Source organism: Camelus dromedarius, chromosome 18 (assembly GCF_036321535.1).
Source record: "Camelus dromedarius isolate mCamDro1 chromosome 18, mCamDro1.pat, whole genome shotgun sequence".
Classification (NCBI taxonomy): Eukaryota; Metazoa; Chordata; class Mammalia; order Artiodactyla; family Camelidae; genus Camelus; species Camelus dromedarius.
This window is the reverse complement of record NC_087453.1, coordinates 10,509,854-10,535,998: the sequence shown is the minus strand read 5'-3', so window position 1 is coordinate 10,535,998 and position 26,145 is coordinate 10,509,854. Positions and strand designations below refer to the sequence as shown.

The 26,145-nt window shown below is 34.6% G+C and overlaps 1 protein-coding gene across 3 annotated transcripts in view; it reads left to right on the top strand.

The window, feature by feature from the left end:
* The window catches only part of NCOA3 (nuclear receptor coactivator 3), a 105,614-nt gene that overhangs the window by 59,888 nt on the left and 19,581 nt on the right, over positions 1–26,145 (top strand). For all 3 annotated transcript variants that reach the window (XM_031433656.2, XM_031433653.2, XM_031433654.2), the window contains 6 exons: positions 20,238–20,342; positions 21,221–21,393; positions 21,853–21,953; positions 23,355–23,529; positions 23,940–24,128; positions 24,303–24,404. In XM_031433656.2, the coding sequence (XP_031289516.1) occupies positions 20,257–20,342; positions 21,221–21,393; positions 21,853–21,953; positions 23,355–23,529; positions 23,940–24,128; positions 24,303–24,404 (826 nt within the window). In that variant the 5' untranslated portion in view covers positions 20,238–20,256. The remainder of the gene's footprint in view (positions 1–20,237; positions 20,343–21,220; positions 21,394–21,852; positions 21,954–23,354; positions 23,530–23,939; positions 24,129–24,302; positions 24,405–26,145) is intronic.

Below are 26,145 nucleotides of genomic sequence, written 5' to 3'. Positions count from 1 at the left end.
CTGTAGATTGCTTTGGGTAGAGTGGCCATTTTAACAATATTAATTCTTCCATTCCAAGAGCCTGGAATATCTTTGTTTTTAGTAATTTATTAAATTGAGGGCTAGAGATAGAAGAAAAAGAGACAAGTCTTCCTCTAACCTACTGGAAAACATAATATTAAACAATAATAATCGAAAACAGATAACTACAGTTACATTTGTTTATTAGCTCATTCAGTAAATCTGTTTTGCTTATTAATCTTTTTCTGCAGTCTTCTTTAAAGACGTCATCTGCTTACATGTATAAAGAGACCTAGAAATTTTGACTTAGTCCTCTAGTGCCGTTGTAAAATTGTTTGTTACCTTAACTCAGTAGTCTGTCATCCAGAGTTTACTTCATAAAATAGCAAGATTTAAAGGTACTTAGTATAGTCTTTTCCATGAGAATCTTAGACTTCAAGGCCGGAGGGAAGGAGAGCCACCTATTTGGCAGTAAGACATTTCTGATAAGCCTTTCATTCATCCTTGTAGATAGGAGTTTTCATCTGCTGTCCTTTCCCCTTGGGCTGACGGATAGATAGCCTTTTACTTCTTGAAATCTTTGAGATTGCCACAACTTTTATTTATGTGATTTTTATCTCACATTAATTTTTGAAGGATTCACTGTATATAAAATTGTGGGTCGATAATTTTTTATTTCAGCACTTTGAAGATGTTGTTCCATTGTATTGTGATTATTTCTGAAAAGGTAACTTAACCTTGTTCCTCTGGATGGTCTTTTTTTCCTATGGCTACTTTTAAGATTTTCTCTTTGTTTGGTTTGATATAAACAGTTTGACTATGACATACTTAGGTCTCATTTCCTTTGTATTTACTTTTCTTGGGATTCTCTGGTCGTCTTCAGTGTGTAAACTGGTGTTTTCATTAAGTCTGGGGAAGTTTTGGCCATTACTTATTTCAAGTTTTGTTTTTGCTTCAGTCTCAGTGTGGGACTCCAGTTACATGTTTGCTAGACTATTTGCTATTTTTCATGTGTTCTTAAGGCTCTGTACATTTTTCTTAAGTCTTTTTTTCCTTCCATTCTTCAAATGGGCAGTTTTTTGATATACTTTTAAGTTCAGAGTTTTCTAGCATAGAAGCTAAGAGTAGTAGTAGTCTTGGCATCAGTTTCCTCATCAATTTGCTGCTTTTATACACGATCTCAGGTTCTTTTCAGCTTTAAGTTCCTATGATTAATAGATTTGGTTCTTCAGAACAGAGCCTTTTAGTTACCCTACTAACTGCTTTCCCCCTACTCACTATAAATGCATGATGGTTAGATTAGGAGATGAAAATATTGGTAAGGTGAAGATACTTAAAACTAGTTTTTTTAAAAGGTGTTACGGGAGTGGGTTGAGAATCTATAGTACTTGGTGATAACCAGCCTATTAAGTAAGGGCCATAGTTCTTAACTGTTTTATTTTTGTAAAGACTGGTAGGAAATTCTAGTGAATGTGGCTGGAAAACAGTAACTTCTTACTGGGAACTTCAGGTGGGCCATTTCTAATGAAAGCAGTTGTTAGAACAGCTGTAAATGTACAGTTACACTCAAGAGATTCCATGAAAAAAGGAATAGAATATTTGATTTTATAAACTTTAAAGGTTTTTTTTTTAATTAATTTTTAATTTTTTTTTCTTTTTCTGGAGTGGAAATGGTTAAGAGCTTAAGCTCTGACATCAGAAAGACTTGGATTTAATTTCTAGTTCCTTCTCTTACTAGATATATGACCGTGGGTGACTTATTTTACCTCCCCATATGTTATTAAGAGAGGGATAAAGTTGAGCTGCACTTTCATCTGTTCTGCATATCAGAGGACTGTAATGGGTATTAAGTGAGATAAATAAATGGAATACACTCAACACAGTGTCTGGTTGAAATGTTAGATTATTTGTCCATAGAGATTTTTAACTGAACATTAAAAATTATGCAATATTTTATGCAAGCAGGAGTATATACTGTATGTGAGTTATGAAGTGTACTTTGTTCTCTTACTTAGTTTGATCCTACTACTTACACTTAAGAACTGGAAAGAATGGGAAAGTTGTTAGGTGTATCTGCTCCCTCTGTGTTTCTCCATGAAGATCTCCATCTTTAATCGCAGTAAAATAGTTCACTTGCTTTTTAAAAGCCACATGTGTGTATTCCTGAACAGTGTTAAGTTTTTCTTGTTTTTTAGCTTTAGAAAGAAGTTTTTAAGCTTTAGAAAGATAGTGTGTAATGTACCTGCTTTTTTTTTTAAACTTTTGATTGCTTGTAATAGTCAAGCATGTTTTATATAATTTATTTCTACTACTATTTTGCATTTTGTATGATTTGATTAGAATATTTTTTTAAAATTTGGGATTGAACATAAGAGTTTCCTGTGGTTTTTGATGTATGAATGGTATTTCAGTGAACATTTTCATATATGTCTCTTGTTGCATGGAGAATTGTTACTGTTCTAAAGTTTTTAAACATAAACTTGATTTTTAACTGCTGATGTAATAAATTTACTTTTCATGTGGAGCTTCTTTAGAAAAAGTAAATCTTATTGAATCAGCCCTGTATTTTATTAGCTAATTTATCTCATACCAGTCACTTACTGTTTAATCACAGGATTTAGCAATATGTACTGTGATTCTCCTTACATAACTTTAAGTACTTAATTTATAACAACTTTATTAAAGTATAATTTACATATAATAAAATTCACCGTCCTTAAGTGTACAGTTTGAGTTTTGACAAATGTAACCATTATCACAGTTATTAGAGAAAACAGTTCTACCACCTCCTCAAGTTCATTTGTGCCCCTGTGATCTGTCCCCTCTGCTGGTAGCTTCAGCCACTGGTCTGCTTTAAGTCACTATAATTTGCTTTTTCTTGTATTTTATATAAATGGTGATCCCGTTAAGTGTATATTATTTTGTATTTGTTCTGCCATTCTTGGGTATTCTGTTTTTTATTCAACTCACTTATTTTTCTTTTCCCCTCAGCTCTGTCCATCAAGGGCATTCTTCATTTCTGTTAGTGATTTTCATTTCTAATATTGCCGTTTGCTTCTTTCTTACATTTTTCATCTCTCTGCTTACATTACGCATCTGTTCTTGCATGTTGTTTTCTTGTTCCATTTGAGCCCTTAGCATATTAATCATAGTTAAAATTGCACAATTGGTTCCAATTAAAATTTTTTAAAAAAGAACCTGGCCTCTTTCCTGTTTACTAGCAATCTTTGGAGGCTTCTTTGCACATATCATCAAAATCTGTTTTCATTAGTGCTCGTGATTTCTCATTTAAGAATATAGGTGGCCACATAAAAACTTGTTCTGAATATTCATAGTACCAGTATTCATATTAGCCCAAAACCGGAAACAACCTAGATGTCCATTAACTGATGGATAAATAAAATATGATATCTATATAATGAAATACTGTTCAGAAATAAAAAGAAGTACTGATACATACTACACCATGGATGAATTTGAAAGGGTTAGGCTAAGTGGAAGAAGCCAGTCACAAAGAACTAGATTCTGTGTATTTCCACTTGCATGAACTGTCAAGAACAGGTAAATCCATGGAGACCGAAAGTAAATTAGTGGTGGCCTATGGTGTGGGTGGGAGAGAGGTTGTGTGAGGTTGAAGGGAATGAGAAGATTAGGTGATTGACAGCTAAGGGGTATTGGGTTTCTTTTTATGATAATGAAAATGTTCTAAAATTGTGGTGTCAGTTGTACAACTCAATATAGGAAGAACCATTGAATTGTATGCTTTAACTGTATGATATGAGAATTATATCTTGATAAAGCTGTTAAAGAATATAGCTGATGTATTGAGGAATATTAAGAGCTCTGTGAAGCCATAACAGAATTTTACTGGAAAATGTGGCTACTTTTTTCATGGCACTGACCTCAGAAAGTGTGCTATCTCCAACATTCCTGACTTTCAAAAATAGCGTGTTAAACTCAGCTCAATTTTTCTAAAACCTTATTCAGCCTTTGTTTTAGTAGTCAACCTGTAGTTATAGTGTTAATGTTAATTCCAGCACCATACCTTTTTCATGTGTCAAGAAAGTTTTTATCAAAAAGACTTTATTCTTTTAAAACAATTAATTCAAAATCATACCCAGACCTATCTGTACTTTTTTTTTTGACCATTAAATGTTTGTGAGTTACTTATGGATATTTTGTAGCAGTATACCCAGCAATCAATTTTTGCACTCAAGGTTATAAGAACAACTAAAAAAATTACTGAGAAACCTGTAATTTTGATGGATCTCCTATTTTGTGCTAATGAAGTGCTATGGTTCTAAGTGGAAAAGCCTGAGTTATTTTACTTGAGATAATCTGACCACAGTTATTCCTTCACTCCTTTTTTATTTTCTTTTTTGATTTTAAAATTCTAAGAGCCTCCTTCTATGCAAGGAAGGCTGATAACTAGTGATACTATATTAAAATGTGGAGGTCACTGGTTGTGTGATATATACGAGAATATGAAGGCATTTATAATTTTAAAAGCTTAAATATTTTGAATATAATGTTGAAACAGCAGTTTACTGTTAAACGACGGTAAAAATTTTTTTAGCATAGGTCACATACTTCTGCTTTTAAAAAGAAAATTCTGTTGTTAGTTGTGTTCTGTTAAAGTAGAAAACTGATGGTTAAGCTGGTTTGCTATAGGAAGAAGCTTTCAGAATATGTAGAGAAAACTGTTAAGGTTGTAATATTTGCCTTTGGCATGAACAGGAAACTAAACTTACTAATCTAATCATTTTCTGCTCTTGGTAAAAATACGATTGTAGTAATTTTCATAGAGTTCATAAGAAGGACAGTTTTATTGGACTTGGAAAATACAGACATAAAAAATCAGGTTAGTTGATGGAATACAGCTCTTGTAGTACTTAATTATTGTAACTTAGTTAAGAAATATAATTGGCCTTACTATCAGCTCAACGATCTAAAAAAGTGAACTGCTATACAAATAATCCAGTTTATATCACTGTTATAAATGACCCTATCTCTCTTGTGCCAAACCCTTAGAGTAATTACTTTCTTATGATTCTGTCTTTGTTTTCAAAAACTGTTTTAATAAGATTATGTTTTGGAATCTGTGTAATATTTAACATATAAAGCCTGCATTATTTTGACATTGATATTGAAAACCTCTAAACTTCTGACCTTGAATAGAGTTTTGTAAGTGTAACTATTGCATGCAGCTGGTGGATTCAAAATTGCCTTTTCTGGGAGTCTGCTTTGTGAAAAAAAGTATGTATTGGACACGAGTGCATGACAGCTGACATTTATCAAGGATAACAGGAGCCTTACTCATTTTCACATTTTAAGGTAACTTTGAAAGCTTTGCATGTGCACACATGCTCAACATATGTTCCTACGATTTAAATGTATTTTCCATCATGTATCAAACTTTAATGAGATTCTTATATTAAGCTTATACTATGTAAGTACACAAGCATCTAAAGATCAGAAGTGTAGGTTATTTAATTCACTTCCATAGAATTTTATCTTTTACAGTTTAAAAATCATTATAAGTATAAATGTACCTAATGTATTCCAGGTAGCATTTTTGTTACATAATGTGTGATTTGGCATTTCTTTCATTCCCCTACTATGAAATTTGGCCCTAATGTGGAAAACTGAATTATAGAAATTATTTTTCTAAATCAGCTGCTAGTATATTGCTCTTCTGTTTGAAAGATTTTTATAGAGCAAGTTATGTTATTTTACTGGAAGGTGACTGTGAATAGAATTGGAATTGAGTAATTTTTAGTCTTGGTTCTTAGCCTTTTAAAATTTTCTTCAAAATGAGATTGATAATAATTTTAAAAGAATTCTAGAATAAAACCACTAAGTTCATAATATGTTGGCAAACTTGTTAATTAAAATAAACACCTTTTATGGTTGGTATAGGTTTAAGGTACTGCAACCCTTCTATATATTGATATGCAGATCACATTGACTTGCTGCCGCAAGGTAACAGGAGACATGAGCTTTGACTTCAGAAGATAAATTGGCTATGCACAGCTGTAATCTTACTGTCTTTTCATTTCCAGACATGATTCACTAGTATAAAGCCTTTGATTCCTAGGCTCTGGAAAGTAAGTTGAAATTTAATTTTTGTGTACATGAAAGTTTTTACGTGGGCTTTTGATAAGCCTATTTTGCGGTGTGAAGGTACCATGTAAACTATGGATGTTTCATTACTTAAGTAACTCCCAATTCCATTTGAAATATGAGGCCTGAGTTCCATTCTTTCCCATTTTCCTTTTGGCAGTTGAAAATGAAGCCATTTTATTAAGAATGATGAATGGTAAAGGGAATTTTAAATTTAGGCTGGTTAAATTGCCAGTGTCCTTATATTTTAAAAAATTGCAGAGCAACTAATTGTGAATTTTAATGTGATTTTTTTCAAAGAAGAAATTGTCCTTAATCACTTGTGATCCAAGTGTCCTTTCTAATAAAAGATAGTTCCTACAAATCCTTTAACTGAGAAATGTACAATATCAGAGAAGTTTAAGGAAAATACTTGAAATGTTTACGAAAGAACAGTTTAAGAGTACTGCCAAAATTGCATTTGTAGAGCTCAGTATCTTTGAGAATTTGGCACTTCCTGAAAGACATCTCTTAGGTACCAAGGTTTAGAGTTGCTCAAGTGTAATGAGCTGATATTGGAGTTGGAAAACACACAAATACTTTGTTTCCTGAAATTACTTGGGTTGTAGACATAATTACTTTACAATTAGAGGCAAAATTCTGTTTTTTAAGTAACTTTGATTCTGTCTGTAAATGGTAAGTTTCTTGAGGGAGTCATTTTTAAGTCTACCGTTTGCCCACCACTGAGCTTTTTTTTTTTTTTTTTTTTTTGGTGTGTGTTTTTTAATTCTTTTAGCACCTTGTAAAGGTGATGGTATGTCCATTTTAGAGAAGAGTAGATTGAGCTTCAGAGATTCATATTTGGTAAATACCATGCTGGATCTTAGATCAGCTCTGAAGTCTGTGTTTCCCCCTTTTTACTTCACTGTGCTGCATTCTAGTTGGATTCATCAGTTATCAGGTGTGTGTGTGTTGTGTCCAGTCTAGGAATTAATCCTGTTGAGTTTTGTTTCAGATACGGGTTGAAGTATCCCATGCTACCAGATCTATTCAGAGTTCAGATATTTGGTGCTCAGATAATGGACAGTACCATATGTTTTTATACTTCATAATTTATGAAAGTTTATAATTTATTCTTTCTATAAATGTTTCTTTTTGTGTATTTTTTGACACTGTTGAGTCTTTATCTCATTAAGGATTATAAACATTTAAAAAACTTATTTCAAGATATTTTATTGGGTGGTATTCATCTTTTGGTATTGATGGATTTCTCGGCCATCTTTCTTAGTTCAGTTTTTAAATCCACTTGGAAATGTTAGTTTACAGTTTTTGCATCTTGAGTGGGAAATTTATTTTTGGTGCCCTTCATTTGTCCCCATCTCCCTGCCACTGGCACTCCTTAATCTGTTTTTGTTGCCTTCACGAACCATTTCCACCATACCTTCAGTCTATGTTGAGGATTCTGTTCTGAAGTATTATTGCAGTATCAGAGCTCTGCATGACCCAGGCTTTATGTGTACTGATATTCCTTTGTATAACGATGAGAGTTATGTACCAGTGAGCCCACTGTAAATTGGAAATGCATTTAATGCACTTACTGAATGTCATAGCCTGGCCTAGTCTACCTTAAACATGCTCACAACACTTAAATTAACCTACGGTTGGGCAAAATCATCTAACACAAAGCCTATTTTATAATAAAATGTTGAATTTATCATGTAACTCACTGAATACTGTCCTGCAAGTAAAGGACAGGATGGTTGTTGGGGTACAGAATGGTTGCAAATGTATTGGTTGTTTACCCTTGGGATGGCGTGGCTGACTGTGAGCTGTGGCTCGCTGCCACTGCCCAGCATTGTGAGAGAGTATTGTGCTGTGTGTCATACGCTACCTGGGACAAGATCAGAATTCAAAATTCAAAGCAAAGTTTTGACTGAATGCTTACTGCTTTTGTACTATGGTAAAGTTGAAAAATGAATCATAAGTCTGAACCTCTGTAAGTTGGGACCTATCTGTATTACCCTTTTTCCCCCTTCTTCTACAACTACAGTTAACAGTTTGATATAATCAGCTAACTAGGTAGTTATTGATAAAGCTTTTTTTTTTTAAAATCTCTCTTTCAGGAATCTTTTGTTTGGTTTCTATGTGTGAGCCTTGCTTTTAATTCTGTTATCTCATGCATAATTTGATTACCTGACTGCCTTTGCTGGTCCTGGAGTTTAGTAGGTTCATAGAGTCATCAATTCATTGCTGTATGTTTGCTTTGAGTCTTTGTCCATAGACATATTTGTTATGTTTGAGCATGACTGTGTCTTTCAAAATTAAAAAAATGCATATTTTATTTCTCATTTATAGCAAGGGGGAGAGTGTGGTTGGTTGAAAGCAATAATCCACTGCTTACTCATTTATCAAGAAGTCCTTTGTTCTTTTGGTCTCACAACGTGGCTTTTATGTAGGCCTGCATGTAGTAGATAATGAAATATTAAGTGAACATGTAGAGGATCTTGGAGAAGCCATACCAATTTTAAACCCTCAATCCCAACCTTAATCTAGCACAGTGGTTCTCAAAGAGTGTTTCATGAACCCTTGGGTGTCCCTGAGAACCTTTTACGGAGTCCACAGAGTTAAAATTGCTTTAATAATAATTTCCATTTTCATCCTGTTGTTTGCACTGATAGTGCAAAAGCAGTGATACATAAAACTGCTGGTATCTTAGCATGAATCAAGGCAGTGGTACTACCAGACTGTGCTATTAGTCATTACATTTTTCACTGCCGTGCACTCATACTTAAAGGAACAAACGAAACAAAACACAGAAGCCCACTCATTTCTCACTTAGGATTGTCTTTGATGAAGGAGCAAAATTTGCTCATTTCATTAAATCTTGACCCTTGAGCACTGTAATTTTAAAATTCTATCTAGTGACAGTGTAATATGCAGAAAGCGCTTCTTCCTACCAAAGTATGCTGGTTGTCTTGGGGAAAAGCACTTGTGTGATTGGCTTGTGTACTGAACAGGCCACTTTTTTCTTGGAATGCCATTTTTACTTGAAAGAATGACTAACAGACTGTGGTTATTGAAACTTGGGTATTTGACAGTTTCTTGAAATTGAACAGGGTGAACCTATCACTTCAAGGAAAGCATCTGAGAGTATGTGTTGATAGTGGTAATTTTTGAGTTAAGTAAAAATTATAATGTTAAATTTGAATCTGTCACTGTGAGTGTGACAATTCCTCAGCACTTTAAGTCTGTATGGGTAAGATGGGTGGTGATATTAATGGGAAGTTCTTGTTATTGCATGATGTATCAGTATTTGAAAATCTGCTTAATCAGTGAGCCAGTATTATCCAAATGTTTGATGTTACAAAATCATGCATGAGTAAAAAATTATGCATGGATGACATTTTTTTCAGAATGTAAGTTAGGTTAGTGTATTTTAATGTAACAATATGAAAGTTCATTGATAGGGTTTCAGATTTCACTTTGCAACTAACCTTTAAGAAAGTACGACTTGTCTCTGAATGCCAGGGATTACTAGCAATACCAGAAACTAAGAGAATGTGGAACAGATTCTCCTCTAGAGCCTTCAGAATGAGTATGGCCCTGTCAGCACCTCTATTTTGAACATTGAGCCTCCAGAACTTCAAGAGAATAAATGTCTGTTGTATTAAGCCACCCAGTTCACGGTAGTTTATTACAGTAGACACAGGAAACTAATAAAATAAGCAAATCTGAGTAAAGGGTATTTGCAGGGTTTGCCTTGTACTCTTTTGTTATGTTTTTTGTAACTTTTTGTTAAGTTTGAAAATATTTCCAGATAAACACTTAAAGTGACACTTGTTGAGTTTTAGCATAATACCAAGGAAAATTATTTATAATTAATTGTGAAAGGCTGTTGAAATGGTCCTTTTTACAAGTATGGGTATCTTTGAGGCTGGATTTTCTTCATATATGTCGGTCAGTGTACCATATTGGAATAGGTTAGATGGAGTCCTAGATAAGAGGATCTAGCTGTCTCTCTGTTAAGTCAGACATAAGTTTTGTAAAAATATGAAACAATGCCATCTCTCACCTCTCATGGAATTGTTTTGTTTCAAAAGTTAGTTTTCATAAAATTGTTAACACATAGTAGACTTATTTTTAAATGTTTCTAAGTTTTAATTTCTAATATAGTAAATATTGACAGGTATAACTCACATAACCAAAGCTTTTTAGGGTTTCCAATTTTTAAGATATAAAGGAGCCCTAACATTAAAAAAGATTGAGAACTTCTGATCTAGTGAGTGTGGTTGGAATTCCAGAAGCGTTTGGCTTAAACTTTTTACCTTGCTGTATCTGTTTGTTGCCTTGTAGCACATCTAGTTCCTGCTACAGCTGTTTCTGTTCTGTCCCACTTAAACACCAAGATGGTCAGAGCTAACTAGTGAAGTTTGGCCAGTTCTAAAGACACATAGTTGTTGTTAACCTGAATCTGTCTCTCTTAGTAATGTGAACCAGATTGGCTGGAGGAGGTTAGGACCTTGAACAGCTATCTGACATGGTGTGCTGTGTCTGGTACTCAGTTGTTCCTGCTTTAAAATTACAGATGAGCCATTAATTTTCAGTGGAGACCTTTCATAGCACAAAATACAGTGTGATTCTATACATACTAATTGGTTGATCCCTGACATTATGTCATCAGCTTGTTGAAGGCAAGACCCCCCCAACCTTGTCTGTTTTGATAAACAGTTCATCCTAAGCACATAGGCAAAGGGAATGCAATCTCCTTTGTGTGGACAATACCCAGGCTGTTGAAGAGTGACCACTTTAGGGGGAAAAAAAACCCTTTTTCCTCCTAGTTTTATTGAAAAATAATTGACATACATCTCTGAGTAAGTTTAAGGAGTACAGCATAATGTTTGGTTTACATATATTGTTAAAATGATTATCGCAATAGGTTCAGCTAACATCCATCATCTCATATAGATACAATTAAAAAAAATTCTTCCTTATGATGAGAACTCTGACGATTTACATTGGGAAAAAAAAAAAACCTGTCCTATATACCATACAGTAGTTTTAACTACAGTCATGTTGTACGTTACATCCCTTTATTTAGTGACACTACCTTTAAGATACTTGCTGAAGTGGGTTTTGGATTTAACCAGTTTAGTTGTATGAATGGTTTTATAGGAGTTCATAATTAAATTTTTGCCTCAAATGTTCTCTAACAATAATGAGGTTCCTGTAGCTTCATTTACTCCGTATGTACAGGTAGGTTTTGTGGTGCACACAGAGAAGCTCTTTAAAGTCATGATCATGAAACTGACTATTGGACAGAAATCATGCTGTTTTATTTTAGATTGTTTGATGATCTTTTCATCTTGTTCCTCGGTAGTTTATGTACTTGCTTGTTGCAAATTTCTTCCCTTAAATAATCACAACCTAGACGCACAGATTTTTAGATCCATATAGTGTGATAGCTGTATATTTTGGAGGGGACAGGGGAGGCAGTTGAAGTTCAGTTTTGAACATTCTACCAGTGCTGCACCACTGTCTTAACAGGTAAATTATGTTAGGAGTGCATTCTTAAATTTTCTTTTTGGACTTTGATATATATGCTCTCATTCATTATTTGTATTATTGTCATCCTAAAATTGATAATGACTTTTGAAGGTTTATTTGAAGAGATGACTTCTGTTGTTAGACATATAACTTCTAGGGATGTGAAAACATTTTTAAAAAAGGATTTCTTTGAATTTAAAGTTACTTAGGGTAGGAGGGGGATTTTATAATCACTGAAGAGTAACAAGCTGTGAGGTCAGGAAAAGAAAAAAGACAATGGAAACAGCAAGGACTGTGCACAGACTAACCTGCAGTCTAGATGATGACCCACTCAGGAAGTCTGATGAGTCAGATTCGCCATGTCGTGTTGCTAGAGTTAGAGACCGTCTGCTCCGACCTCTTGGCTTGCTTTTAGAGAAGGAAATCTAGCTAAGATGTATTTTTCCCTTGATATATCTTACTCATTTTTTTTAATTAAAATGAAGTTGATTTACAGTGTGTTAGTTTCTGTTGTACAGCATAATGATTCAGTTATACATATATATATATTTTCACTTTTTATTATAGGTTATTACAAGATATTGAATGTAGTTCCCTGTGCTATACATACAGTAGGACCTTATTGTTTATTTGTTTTTTACATATAGTAGTTTGTGTCTCCTAATCCCAAATTCTTAAATTAATTCCCCCTTCCCCTTTGGTAAAGTTTGTTTTCTATGTCTGTGAGTCTGTTTCTGTTTTGTAAGTAAGTTCATTTGTGTCATTTTTAAGATTCCACATGTCAGTGATATCATATGATATTTGTCTTTCTCTGATTATCTTAGTATGTTAGTCTCTAGGTCCATCCATGTTGCTGCAAATGGTCTTATTTCATCCTTCTTTATGGCTGTCTGTTGTATATACATACCATATCTTCTTTATCCAGTCATCTGTCAGTGGCCATTTAGGTTGCTTCCATGTCTTGGCTATTGTAAATAGTGCTGCTATGAATATTGGGGTGCATCTTTTTGAATTAGAGTTTTCTATAGATAAGTGCTGTGGAGCCCAAGAATGGGATTGCTGGATTATACGGTAAGTCTATTTTTAGGTTTTTGAGAAATCTCTATACCGTTTTCCGTAATGGTGCATCAAACTACATTCCCACCAACAGTGTAAGAGGGTTTCCTTTTCTCCACACCCTCTTCAGCATTTATTGTTTATGAACTTTTCAGTGATGGCCATTCTGACTGGTGTGAGGTGATACCTCATTTTGATTTGCATTTCTATGATAATTAGCCATGTTGAGCATCTTTTCATGTTGGCCATCTGTATGTTTTTGGAAAAATGTCTATTTAGGTCTTCTGCCCATTTAAAAAAAATTTTTTTTTTTTGGTCTTTTGGTTACTGAGTTGTATGAGCTGTTTGTACATTCTGGGAATTAAGCCCTTGTCAGTTGCATCGTTTGCAGATATTTTCTCCCAGTCCGTAGGTTGTGTTTTGTTTTGTTTTGTTTTGTTTTGTTTTGTTTCATTTTGTTTATGGTTTCCCTTCTTGTGCAAAAATCTGATTAGGTTCCATTTATTTATATTTGCTTTTATTTCTTTTGCCTTGGTAGACTGCCCTAGGAGAACATTGCTAAGATTTATGTCAAAATATTTTGTCTATGTTTTCTTTTAGGAGGTTTATTGTGTCTTGTCTTATGTTTAAGTCTGTAAGCCATTTTGAGTTTATTTTTGTGTACGATGTGAGGGAGTGTTTTAACTTCACTGATTTACATGCGGCTGTGCAGCTTTCCCAGCACCACTTACTGAAGAGACTGTCTTTTCTCCATTGTATATTCTTGCCTCCCTTGTCAAAGATTAATTGACCATAGATGTGGGGTTATATCTTATTCTCTCTTCACCTTCAGTATCTTTTCTTTGAAAAATTAATTCAAAGTGCTTCAGCAGCTTTATATTTCCACATTGTTAATTTTTGAGATGTTAGTGTTGCGGGGAAACTCTGTAGCTTCTTTATATTGATTTCGGTAGACAGAGCTAACTTGAGTACTGTGGGGCGATGTGTCGTGTTACTTCAAGCACACGTGTTACTTGTGCAGATGCTCCATTTTAGGAATATCTGCAGTTGACTCATGGTTGCCATTCCTTGTATAATTCATTGCTTGGTTAGTCCCAACTTCCTGTACCAGCTTTGCTGCTCTCAGCCATTTGGTTACCAGGTGGCTAATGGCATTAGTTCTTTTAAGTTTCAACATTTCTTCTAGTATCTTTCTTCTCTGAGGCAGATAGAATAGATGAGGAGAGAATGGAGCACATGCTGTGATTATCTCTCCTTTATATCTTTATTGGTTATTAATTAAATTTATATCAGATTTTATTTCTTTTCCTGCACCCACTCTAATTCCCCACTGCTTATCTTAATCCACAGTTTTATCACTCTTACCTCAGGGGGCTGAATACTTTCTTCTTCCTCTCTTTCTTTTGTTTACTGCTTATATTTTCATTAGGTGGACAACCTTAGGAAAGTAATACTTTTGATGTGGAAATATTTATGTCTGTTGAAGAAAAATTAAACCACAAATGCAGAAATAAAAAGATTAAAAAAACCCAGCACTGTATGCTTTACCTAGTACTATCTGAAGGTACTTGGGTAACCTCTTCAGAATCTTCTAAAAGGTGCTTACTTGTTCTCTGATTAAACTTGTTTATCTTGAGGGCACAGATATCTATGACAATAGTTTTACTCTATTTTCATGGCTTTGTTAACTACTAACTGCCACTCACCATACTGTTTCAGTGGGAAAATGTTTTGAATTCCCAATCAGCAGTCTGTGAATTGAGGATAGCCTGAATAGTTCTGGCTAATTTATTTGACTGAATCTTTTTAATTTGTTGCCATATGGGATATTTGTAACTATTTGTTTTTCAAATGAGAGCAAAATTGGTGTTGCTGAACATACATCTTTGTTCTTGGTATTGTGTACCTCAGCTCCACCGTTCCTGCGCTCGTTGCTTGCTTTGTATTGTCTTCTCATTCTCTCAGTAAATATAAGAATGTGTGAGATGTGATTATCTCCAGTTTTTACAGGCGATAAACTTTTTACAGGTGACAGAAGTTTACCTTTTAGTGAAATTGGGATTCAGTTCTCAAGTGTGATTCCAGCAAAGCTCTGTTGTCTTTTTATTGTATCATTAGTAAATCAGCTCAAGAATTCACTTTGAGCTTTATTTTGATAGACATTGTGAAGCCACCATATTTTTTGGATTGGGAATATCCACATGAAAAAGGACATGTCAGAAAGAAGCCAAACTGTTCTACAAGATATTTAGGTGTCCCTCCACCCTGACCATCTCTAGGAATACTGTGTAGAGTTGGTCAAAGTACAGCTAATGGGATGGGAAGGAAAAGGAGAACTGGGGTTGGAAAAAGGAACAAGGGGCAAGTAGTAGTTAAAAAAGAGAGGAAGGAGTTTGTAATAAAGTACCGTCTTCCAAATTCTTACAATAGTTTAGAGCTTACAGTGTATAAAAGTGGAGACAGAAAAGTGAACAAGACAAGAGTGTAGTGTGTGAAATGTTGTAATAAAAATATGAAAAATGCATTAGGATAAAGAAGGGAGAGTTGGGAATGGCTTCACCAGAGGTGACGGTTGAGTTTGATCTTGAAGGATGAGTAAGAGTATTCTAGGTAAAAGAGGGATAAAGGGGAGATCTAAAAAGAAATTAATGACTCAGGTTAGATATAAATAGGAAATACTTCCATGATGATCTTTTGTCAAAATCTCTTTTAGCATAGGCCACTTGGGTGTTGGACGTGGTGGTGAAGAAGTACAGCTGGATAGTATGTTGTTCAGGAATGAAGCCAAAATCAGGTTTATGAAGCTCAGGTTTAGGTTTTTTACTGTGAATGAGAGAGCTTCATTGCATTAAATTGCAGGAGTCAGTGAACCTTTGAAATAACGAAAGAATTACCCAGCTAGTTAGTATGCTGTCAGGAGAGGGTAATTTGATTTAGATGTGATTGGCTTACTTAACTCCCTCTGCACAGTGTATATTTGTGAACTTCAACTCTCTTGCTCATGCAGAGGTTGAGAAGTCCGTTGGCAACAAGCTTCCAGTTGCAACTAACACCTGCCTTGGCTAATTGTTATGCCCAGTTCTGGTATTAGAACCTCTGGGGAGTTTGTGTTTGAATTTAGCTTCATCAGGCTTAAACTGGAGCATAAATGTAAAGGGGCTTTGGGTCAGCCTGTTGATTGAGAATGAAAAGGCAAGACATACAAATGGAGAAGAAAGAATGAAACCTTGTGGATAAAATAGCTGTTAATTTACATTTGGGTGCTTTTCAGCTCAATTTATATATTAAAAATAGGATGTTTTACTATATTGCTCTCTGCTAGCCCCTTTCCAAATTTGCAGGCATTATTAACTAAAAGTACAGAAAAGAATGACCAGGATCTGAGATTTATGCTGTTTTCTGGCATATGCCTGCATCAAGAGAGTTTATTGTAGACACCAATTAATATGCTGTTTCTCTGTTTTAAAAAAAACTGCAGGTTGATAGGTTTCCTATCAGCTGTGCTTTCATTTTAACACTTACCAAATTATGTTGTTAAAATTGTATATTTTCCTCTTCTGCTTGTCTGAGAGTTTTAGCAATGTGTGGCATCAGTTATCTCTATTTCCTGGATTTGGTCGGGGCTTGCAAGTGTTTGGACTGAAAGGAAGTGAAATTAACAAAAATGGGTTGCATTAGGTGTTTTATATTTTATTGTACTAAACATAACAGGTTATCAACAACAAAACAAAAGGATATTGCAAGTTAATTTTTATTTGGAACTTTGCCTTTCTTTCCCCTACACCATGTCTCTTTTCAGCTCTTATCCTCTATACCAGGGTTGAATTAAAACATAAAGGTAGGAGATACTGGAAGAGTCATCCAGTTGGTGAGGAAACTTCCGTAATGGTTCCATGTTCATGGACTTTTCCCCGTGTCCCCACCCCACCCCCAACACACACAGGTTCTATTTTGTTTCATTTCTTTCCTCTGTGGTACTGGTTCTGATCTTGTAGGATTAAGCCTAACTGGTGATGACAATATACTAAATTGTCTTGAGTAAGAGCATAAATTTGGAACTTGAATTTTGGGTAGTGCCTTTAGGTATAGATGTCTTATAAATGTTTCCCAAGGACAGTTTTTTCCCCCCAATTAGCTTGATCGATCTCTGCTTTTACATAATGCTTCCAACAGTTCTCAGTGAATCAATTCAAATCCACAGTTGTATGAAAATTTCCTGAAGTTACTGGGATTCTCAGGAGACACCAAGAAACACTCCCTAATTAGCATATTTAATCATACCTTGCTTGTTTGCCTGACGAATAAACTAAATTACTGGTGGGATAGTCAAAGGCTCTTGGCCCCAGCATTTAATCTTAGAACCCCCCAGAATAATATAGTTTGAGTCTGGTTCTGCCACTGAGAAGCAGACAACATCCCAAGCAAGTAAAACAGATGCTATTTATAATTTTTTATGTTGATAATTAAGATTAATACCAAATAAGAAACTGTATGTAAAGAGTTTGTCGTAGTCATTTGTGCTCAGGAATTACTGTATATGCTGAAACTTATTTTTACGCGAGTGGAAATACTTCTGTTTTTTATTTCTCACATTGAACATTTTCTTTAGCCAAATGAAATTTAGGGGATGTATTTGCTCTACTTTGATTTTTGTTGTTGTATTTTGAAATTCACACTTGGACATCATGTGATCTTTTAGGCGTTGTTAATGTGGTACCAGGATTTGTCATTATGTAAGTAAGAACTAGAAAACTATGTCAAACTTGTCCTGAAAAATACAACTGTTTTGTATCTTAAATAGTTACACCTTCATGTTTGGATAAACACCATTACCATAGTTTTAAATTAGAATCTTGCATTAGTACATTTCTGGATAATTACCTCTGTTGCTGGAGATCATTGGACTCTATAAAGAAGTAAATTCGGTAGCATGTAGACTGCACAGTCAGTCATTTGCACATTATAGCTTGTTCTGCTAGATCAAGGGAAGGAGCTACATGTGTATTTGGACATAGGTAGACGTGTTTAGGTATCTCTTATATGCACGTGAACATGGGCTTAACATAAATGACATGTATGCATTTCTGGTTTAGACTGATAATTGTGAATATATCTTTCATACTAAGAGATCGTCATGATTTTGATTCTTCTACTGATAAAATTTATGACTCAAATTCATATTGGTGACATCCTATATCAACCATAGAAATAAAAATATAAAAAGTTTAAAGTAAGCTTCCAACTTTAACGTAGATGAAGGAAAATCTAAAATAAGACTTGATAAGTTTAATGTTCCATTTACTCAGTACTTATTCAGTACATGTTTATTGACCACCTGTTATATGCTAGGTGTCTTAAATTGTACTGGAGATTCAGCATATTTGTAATAACAAAGTAAGGAAATAATACTGAGAATACAGAATAAATTATGTCTCAAATTAAAGAAGTGCTGTTACTCACTGAAGAGTTTGCTACTCAGTTTTGAGGATTCAGCTTATGTTTAACATTAAAGTTAGGAATACCTAGAATGTGGATAAATTCTTTTAAAAATGAAATGCTGTTAGATAGTTTGCCACTTAACTTAAAAGTAACCTTAGAATGAAACAAATGTAAAACCAATAGTCTTGGTGGGGGGAGGGTATTTTAAAAAATTGTTTTGAGATATAGCTAGTTATTCCATTTCTGTACTTAAAGGAATCACTGTTTTAAATATGAAAATTAGAAATAAAAACTGAACAGACTTACGAACTTTATTTCAAAATAATTTTAAACTTAAAGCAAAGTTGCAAGAAAAAGAATAGTACAAGGAATTTTAAAATTTCTCACCAGCCAAGATTTAACCAATGTCAACATTTTGCTGGTCTTCTCTTCTCTTCTTCCCTCTCCCTCTCTTCAATTTCTTTCTCATTCACTCTCTTATAATGTATGTAATTCCCCTCCAAGAACCATCAGAGGGTTGTTTGTATACATCATGGCCCTTTTGTCTTAAATACTAAGGATGAGGATAGTCTTTTAAATCAGTCATTTTTACACTGATAAAATACTTTTCTCTGTTGTTCATATTCTAAATTTTGTTATTCGATCCAATAATATCTTTCATAGCATTTTCCTCCTCTAGTATAGGATCCAGTCAGTATAGGATCAAATACTGCATTAAATTGTCACTTCTCTTTAGCTTCCTTTAATCTGGAATACTTAAAGACTTTGTCTTCAAAAATGACAGTGTCATAGAAGATACGGTATTGTGGCATTGTGAGATCTGAATATGCTTTAAAATCGTAATATTGAGCCACTATTGCTGAAAGTTACTTTAAGTTCTTTTCACTCCTTTATTTTAACTTATGTTGTGAGGAAAAAACTACACCAGGTTCTCAAAGCATATCAGCTTTTCAAAGCGTTTACATTTTACTACCAAATTTATTGGTAGAAAGAATTTTGCTGGTATTTAATTCATGCTTAGAACATCTGTAAAGATGACACTGTAATCTAGAACTCCTGATCATGTGATTTTTGATTTTTTAAAGCTTACATATTTCAACTTTAATCAGCATTCTGTGTGAAATTTTGCATTTCTATTAATGTGTCTCTCTTCCTGGCAGTATTGTGCCACCTAGTGGAAATTTATTTCCTTCGGTAATGTGGCTAGACTCTAGATGGAATGCAAGATCATTTTAGCTAGAGAAAGTAGTTTGGAATGTTTGAACTTCTTGATTGACTTGGAATTCTTTATAACAATGAGTATCTTCCTAAACAAGAGTTTAGGACAAATAAAATTCTTAAGTGAATGCTTAGTAGATGTCTTAAAATTATGAGCCAGTGAGTGTTAAAATCTGCTCTTTTTTTCGATAAGAAATATCCTCCATTTCTTTTCTTTTATCAGTGTGACTTTAGCCAAGGTATGTTATATTTCCATCAGTTAATATTAAAATAATTGTTGCTGTTTAGATCTTGTCAGAATCCTCCCCGTTGGAGTTTTATTATTGTATGTATCTACTTTATAAGCAGAATGTATTGGAGTTCACATGTTATTTACACAATCTAGGTTTATTTGAAGTAACAGAAAAAAAAACCCACACTGGTTTAATGAAATGGTCTAAAGGAAAAAAAATGTGGCACCTTGAAAATAGCCTGAAAATAATTTAGACTTTTATCATTTGAAGGCTTACAAAGTGACAAGAAAGGCTCTTATTTGTGTAAAAATAAAATGTAGGATTTTATCAGTTGGAGAGTTGATGGTCTCTTTTTCTTGTTTTTAAATATGAGCAAGATGCTTTATTCTTTGTGAGGTGTTCGGTATATGCATTTTTACTAGTACTTGAAAACATTTGTCCTGGGGCTGGACATTCTGCATAATTAAACTGGAATATGAACTCTTGGGGTCTTCAGACTAGTCATTTATGATAAAGAATATTGAGAATTATCTAACCACTTAGGGAAAGCCATTCTGAATTACAAATGGTAGCCATTCAAGCATTCAGCACCTTTATATAGTGATGGGTATTTTATAATGTTTTTATCTTATTATTCTTTCTTAGTTGCTGACGTATTTTCACAATGAGTGGATTAGGAGAGAACTCTTTGGATCCACTGGCCCCTGATTCACGAAAACGCAAGTTGCCATGTGATACTCCAGGACAAGGGTAGGCAGTTTATTTCCTGATGCTTCGCCAAGGTCGCCTCCCTCTGCCTTAATTTTTTTGGTTGGAATATAGCATTTCAGTTGTCTGTTAGCTACAGTCTCTTGTTGGGTTTTCTTTTTGTTTTTGTCTTTGTTTAAATAATGTGATTTTGCTTGGTAGTAAGTAGAGCAGTGCAATGATGTGATGGGGACGTCCTTATGATGGGAGCTTTGTGGCTGAGTCAGATAGAAATGGGAATATTATACTAACTGTGATACTGTAAGATGCATTTCTCAGTGGAGGAGATAGGACTTAGGAATATATAGTCAAGATTATTACAAGTAAGAATTTTAGTATCCTTTACGAACATGTTATAAGTTAATATTTTGGCATTTTTGTGAGGTTTCGTCCTTCTTTTCCTGAATGAAATTAGATGTTCAGAAAAAAAATAGAAATAAAATACTGCATTTTATGCAGTGATACTCCTTAGCCTTTTCACTTTTCAGTATTTGCCACAGTTAATATCACTTGAATTTCTATGTGGCAGTTGCAAAATAAAAAAGTCTACAATTTGTAAAACTGTATCATTAATAAATAGCTATTGCTGTTTTTATTATTTGTTAATTTTACTGTCTCTTTGGGGTAAAGACTTTTTATCCCCATTTTCCAGATGATGAAGTGAGACTAATGCCTAAGACCACCAGGCTAACACAGGTGGACCTGAATTTCGGTTTACATGAATTTCAGCTCTATTGTACTAGTTCTCTATGATAAAGTTTTGGTAGTCTCTGTAGGCTGAATTTAGTTGTTTGTATATGAATGTAATGGTGTAGGGACTGATTTTGCTCACAGCTCTTTTGTGATAGATATGTTTATGGCCTCTTTCCTCCTATTCCTAGTCTTACCTGCAGTGGTGAAAAGTGGAGACGGGAACAGGAGAGTAAATATATTGAAGAATTGGCTGAACTGATATCTGCTAATCTTAGTGATATCGACAATTTCAATGTCAAACCGGATAAATGTGCAATTTTAAAGGAAACAGTAAGACAGATACGTCAAATAAAAGAGCAAGGTAATACAAAGTAAGAAAAACACGTCTTTTAGAAGAAACTTGTTAACTGTGTTCATTGTTCACATTTGCCTTTTGCTACCTTGTTGCTTAGGTGGGAACTCCTACTCCTTGAGGGTTAGCCTCTGTGGGAATGGACGGATGGGTTGACCAGCTCTGTTCTTTGGGAAACAGCAGAATTGGAAGGAGGCCAGAATTGTTCACCTTGTCACACGTTACTTCCCTTTCAGGAGGCAATGGAATAGTGTATTTAGTAGGGAAAGAAAATTTAGGGTATCTTCTGCCCTCTTGGGTAGCTCTAAAGTGTAATTTTAACCTTTAAAAATGGTAGCATCATTTTCTTATCAGGAAATGTTATGTGTGTGCATGTCTCTTAGAGTCTGTTCTGGTGACAATTTGAAGGAGGATTTAATCTGTAACTGACATATATGCTATTTGTAGTACTGCCTTATGTCTTTTCAGGAAAAGCTATTTCCAATGATGATGATGTTCAGAAAGCTGATGTATCTTCCACAGGACAAGGAGTTATTGATAAAGACTCCTTAGGACCACTTTTACTTCAGGCAAGTATAAGGTTTCTAGCTATCCAGTAAGCTGTGTTGATTAAAAAAAAATAAATAAATGAAAATTTTGCTAGGATACGCAAGCAAAAAAAAAATGTTTCTTTTCATGAGACAGAACTCAGTATTCTGAATATGATGGTAAAATGCTCTTATATTTACAATATACATAACTCAGGAGGTCCTGTGGAGCTCCCCCCCTCCCCCCCAAATATAGTTGCAAACTGAGAAAGCAAACAAAAAGTATAAAGAAGCAAGAGAGGAAAGGTAACCCATAATTTCACAAATTTACTATTTGGGCGTATTTTAGCTCTGACTTATTTGTGTGTTTTTGTGTGCTTGGTCATATGGCACACTACAATTTTGTATTTTGGAGGAATTTTTGAGACTTAAAATGTATGTTTTTTGTAAGTAGTTGTCTGAAATCTGATTAACCTATAGCACTTACAGCATGTTTCTCTTTCAGTCAGAGCCTGAAGCCCTTTATTAAAGTGCACTTGTCAACTTTTTTCCCCCAGTTAGTTTCTTCCAACTGCTTTTTATTTGATCAGTTCCGTTCTTCTTTGTTAATTCTCATTAAGGAGTAGTGTAGTTCCTATAGCTTGACTTGATATCAGATGGAGAAATGGGAAGCACTGAGGGTGATTTTCTTACTGTTTTGGGTTTTTTTTTAATTTGGAGGAGGGTAATTAGGTTTGTTTATCTATTTATTTAATGGAGGTAGGTACTGGGTATTGAACCCAGGACCTTGTGCATGCTACTAAGCTTGTGCTTTGCCACTGAGCTATACCTGCGGGGACCTCCACCCCCCAATCTTCATATTGTTAAAAGCGCCTTTGAAGAAATCATTTTTCAAAAATTTGATTAGACAGTAATTCACATTGACTGTGTATGCCCCCCCCCCCAAATTGTCTTTATTTTTCATACAAGCCTGTATTGATGGTGCTAATGTTAATAGAAATGGTGGCTAGCAGTTATTAAATCAACAGTTTGTTTCATATTTTATTTAGTATAGTACTAAGGCTGGTGTCTTAGTCTGCTAAGGCTGCCATAACAAAATACCACAGACTGGTTGACTTAAACAATAGGCTGAAAGTCCAAGATCAAGGTGTTGGCTGGCTTGGTTTCTCCTGAGACCTCTCTCCTTGGTTTGTAGATGCCTGCCTTCTTGCATCTTCCTGTGGCATTTTCTCTGTGCTTGTGCATTTCTGGTGTCTCTTTTCTTACAGGAACACCAGTCCTATTGAATTAGAGCCCTTATGATCTCATTTAACCTTTTCCTCCTGAAAGGCCCTGTCTCCAAATATAGCCATTGAGGGTTAGAGCTTTAACATACAAATTTTGGTGACGGGGAGAGGACACAGTTCAGTCCATAATAGCCAATATTGACATATCCCACTTTAGGCATTGGATGGTTTCCTCTTTGTGGTGAATCGTGAAGGAAACATTGTATTTGTGTCAGAAAATGTCACCCAGTACCTGCAGTACAAGCAAGAGGACCTGGTTAACACAAGTGTCTACCATATCTTGCATGAAGAAGACAGAAAGGATTTTCTTAAAAACTTACCCAAATCTACAGGTAGGCTTTTAATGTGTATCTTCAAAGTAAGGTTAAAAAATGCTTTTTCTTTACCATTTCTTAGAAAATTGAATGTACCTTTTAGATAGCCAAGTGATCAGACTTACATAGAACAAGGCAAGTGGTAGATAGCAAAATTTTCAAATACGAATTTAGAATTTGGTATACATTTCATGGGTCTGAAATATACAGTGAATTACAAAATATAAGTGAGCTATCTTACAAATATCTTCAAATTCTGTTGAAATCGAGTTTATTCCTATGTTTTATATATTGCCATTTTGAAATGTTAGTGTGAAAATTACTATGGAAAATGTGTAATGAAAAAATATGTAGCTTTAAATTCTTGATTATTGTTGTAGACTGAATTGCCAACTTTTAAAAAACTTCTTTCAATTTGTTTCCCAAAGTTAATGGAGTTACGTGGACAAATGAGACCCAGCGACAAAAAAGCCATACATTTAGTTGCCGTATGTTGATGAAAATGCCACATGATATTATGGAAAACATAAATACTAGTCCTGAAATGCGCCAGAGATATGAAACAATGCAGTGCTTTGCTCTGTCCCAGCCACGAGCTATGATGGAGGAAGGGGAAGGTAAGAGCGATCACGTTTGTGATGTTCATCAGGCAGGTAACAGCCAGACTTGTACTTCTATAATTGCCATTGTTGTAGTTCTTCTTTCTGAATTCCATGTCCTTATTCGCCTACTGAACAGACATATCCAAAGGGTAAATATAATCCTTACCTAGTTACATTTTTTTATTGTAGATTTGCAGTCCTGTATGATCTGTGTGGCACGCCGTGTTACTACAGGAGAGAGAGCATTTCCATCAAACCCTGAGAGCTTTATTACTAGACACGATCTTTCAGGTAAAAACTGTGTGTATGTGTGTGTACATTTTGTTCACTTTGGAAACTTTTATAAAAGTTAACTATTTGTATAGGGGCACCATCATTTTGTGCCTATAGTGAATGCCTTGCATGGATTATTTCCTATGTTTCTTATACAGCCCTACAGGAGATTCACCAAAACCATAGGCATTTGAGTTGGGTGTATTAAAATCCCTCAAATAAACAAACAAAAAAATACAGAGGAACTTGGCTTTCTCTCTTAATCGCATTTCAAATCAGAATTTAGTACTTCTTTTCTGTAACTTCAAACCCATTTTTCATAAAGAAACACACTTCAGAAAATAGGTGATTTAATGAGAATTACTAGGAGTAATTCTTGACATCAACATGAATTCAGTCTTAGTTTACCGTTTTTTGACCATGAGAGTAAAGATTTAAAGCCAGTGGAGTTGATAAGGCACAATGATGAAATTAAACACAGTGCCAATATTATCTGTATTTACCTTCAGGATCACTTTTGTGATTATCTAACCCTAAATGGTGATGCCCAGGGTTGTCACATATGCTCCATCCCAGAGATGAGGAAATAGAGGCCTGGGGACAAGTCCACAAGCATGACTGATAGAGTCTGCAGCTGGGTCTGCCTGATGTCAAAGCCTGTACTATTTACTTTGTGTCCACCATGTGAACCTTCAATAAGTAATTTGAGAAAGAGGAATAGGTTTAAATAAACATACAATACAGAGCTATTATATATGTGTGTTTGTATATATATACACAGGTATATATTCTATGTACACATACACACATGATAATATTTTACTATAAAAACTAGCTATTTTTGAAGTCATCACCATTGTATGCCAGGCTGCTTGAGATTAATTTTTACAGATGAAAAAGTTCTTTGTATTCTGAATTTACATTGATGAATATTACTTTATAATAGAAAATTTTGTCTTTCCTCACTTTCAGATTGTCAAACCTGGTAATAGGAATTTTTATGATTTATATTACCCTTGCAGAATAGAGAACCTTTCAGATTCTTTGCATTTGTTATAATTTGTCAGTTTAAATTTTCCCCCTAAAAATGTAGGGTACATATTGTTATTTGTAATTGAAAATGCTAAATAAAAAATTGTTACCTAAGCACGTAGTTTAGTGACTAGAACCTTAAAAAATTATCTCATCGATATTTTCCTTTATTACAAAAGCAATACCTATTTATTATAAAGGTTAGAAATTACCAAGCAAAAAGAATCAAATGCTTCTGTCTGGTTAACATCTGAGAGCCATCTTACCATAGCTGTGGTTGGTACCTTCCAGTTTCTATCTGTTCTTTTGTGGGAGGTTTGTACTCAGTACAGTTGTGTGTTGTTTGTTTTGTTTCGGTTTTTTTTGGCCTCTGGAGAGATTTTCTTCTCTGTTCCTGATGTGTTTGATTTAACGACCTTTTCCTGAACATCTATTTTGTGTTTGCCATGTGGCTCTCAGAAGTGGTTGAGGACAGATGATTCTTACTCTGGCACAGTGTACATGTCGTTTACTCTTTTCATGGAATGCGTTTGTCCCTTCTCCACCCCCCCCCCCCCCAAGATTCTTTATTTGTTACCATCAGATCTCAGTTTTAAATAGATTCTTGAGCTGGTGGCTGATCCAACATTAGTGCCTTTGGCATTCTCAGTAGCTTTTCTAGAACTATCTTTCACCATGAAAGCTACACAAGTTTTCCCAGTCCAAACTTGAGTTTTTCAGCGTTTTA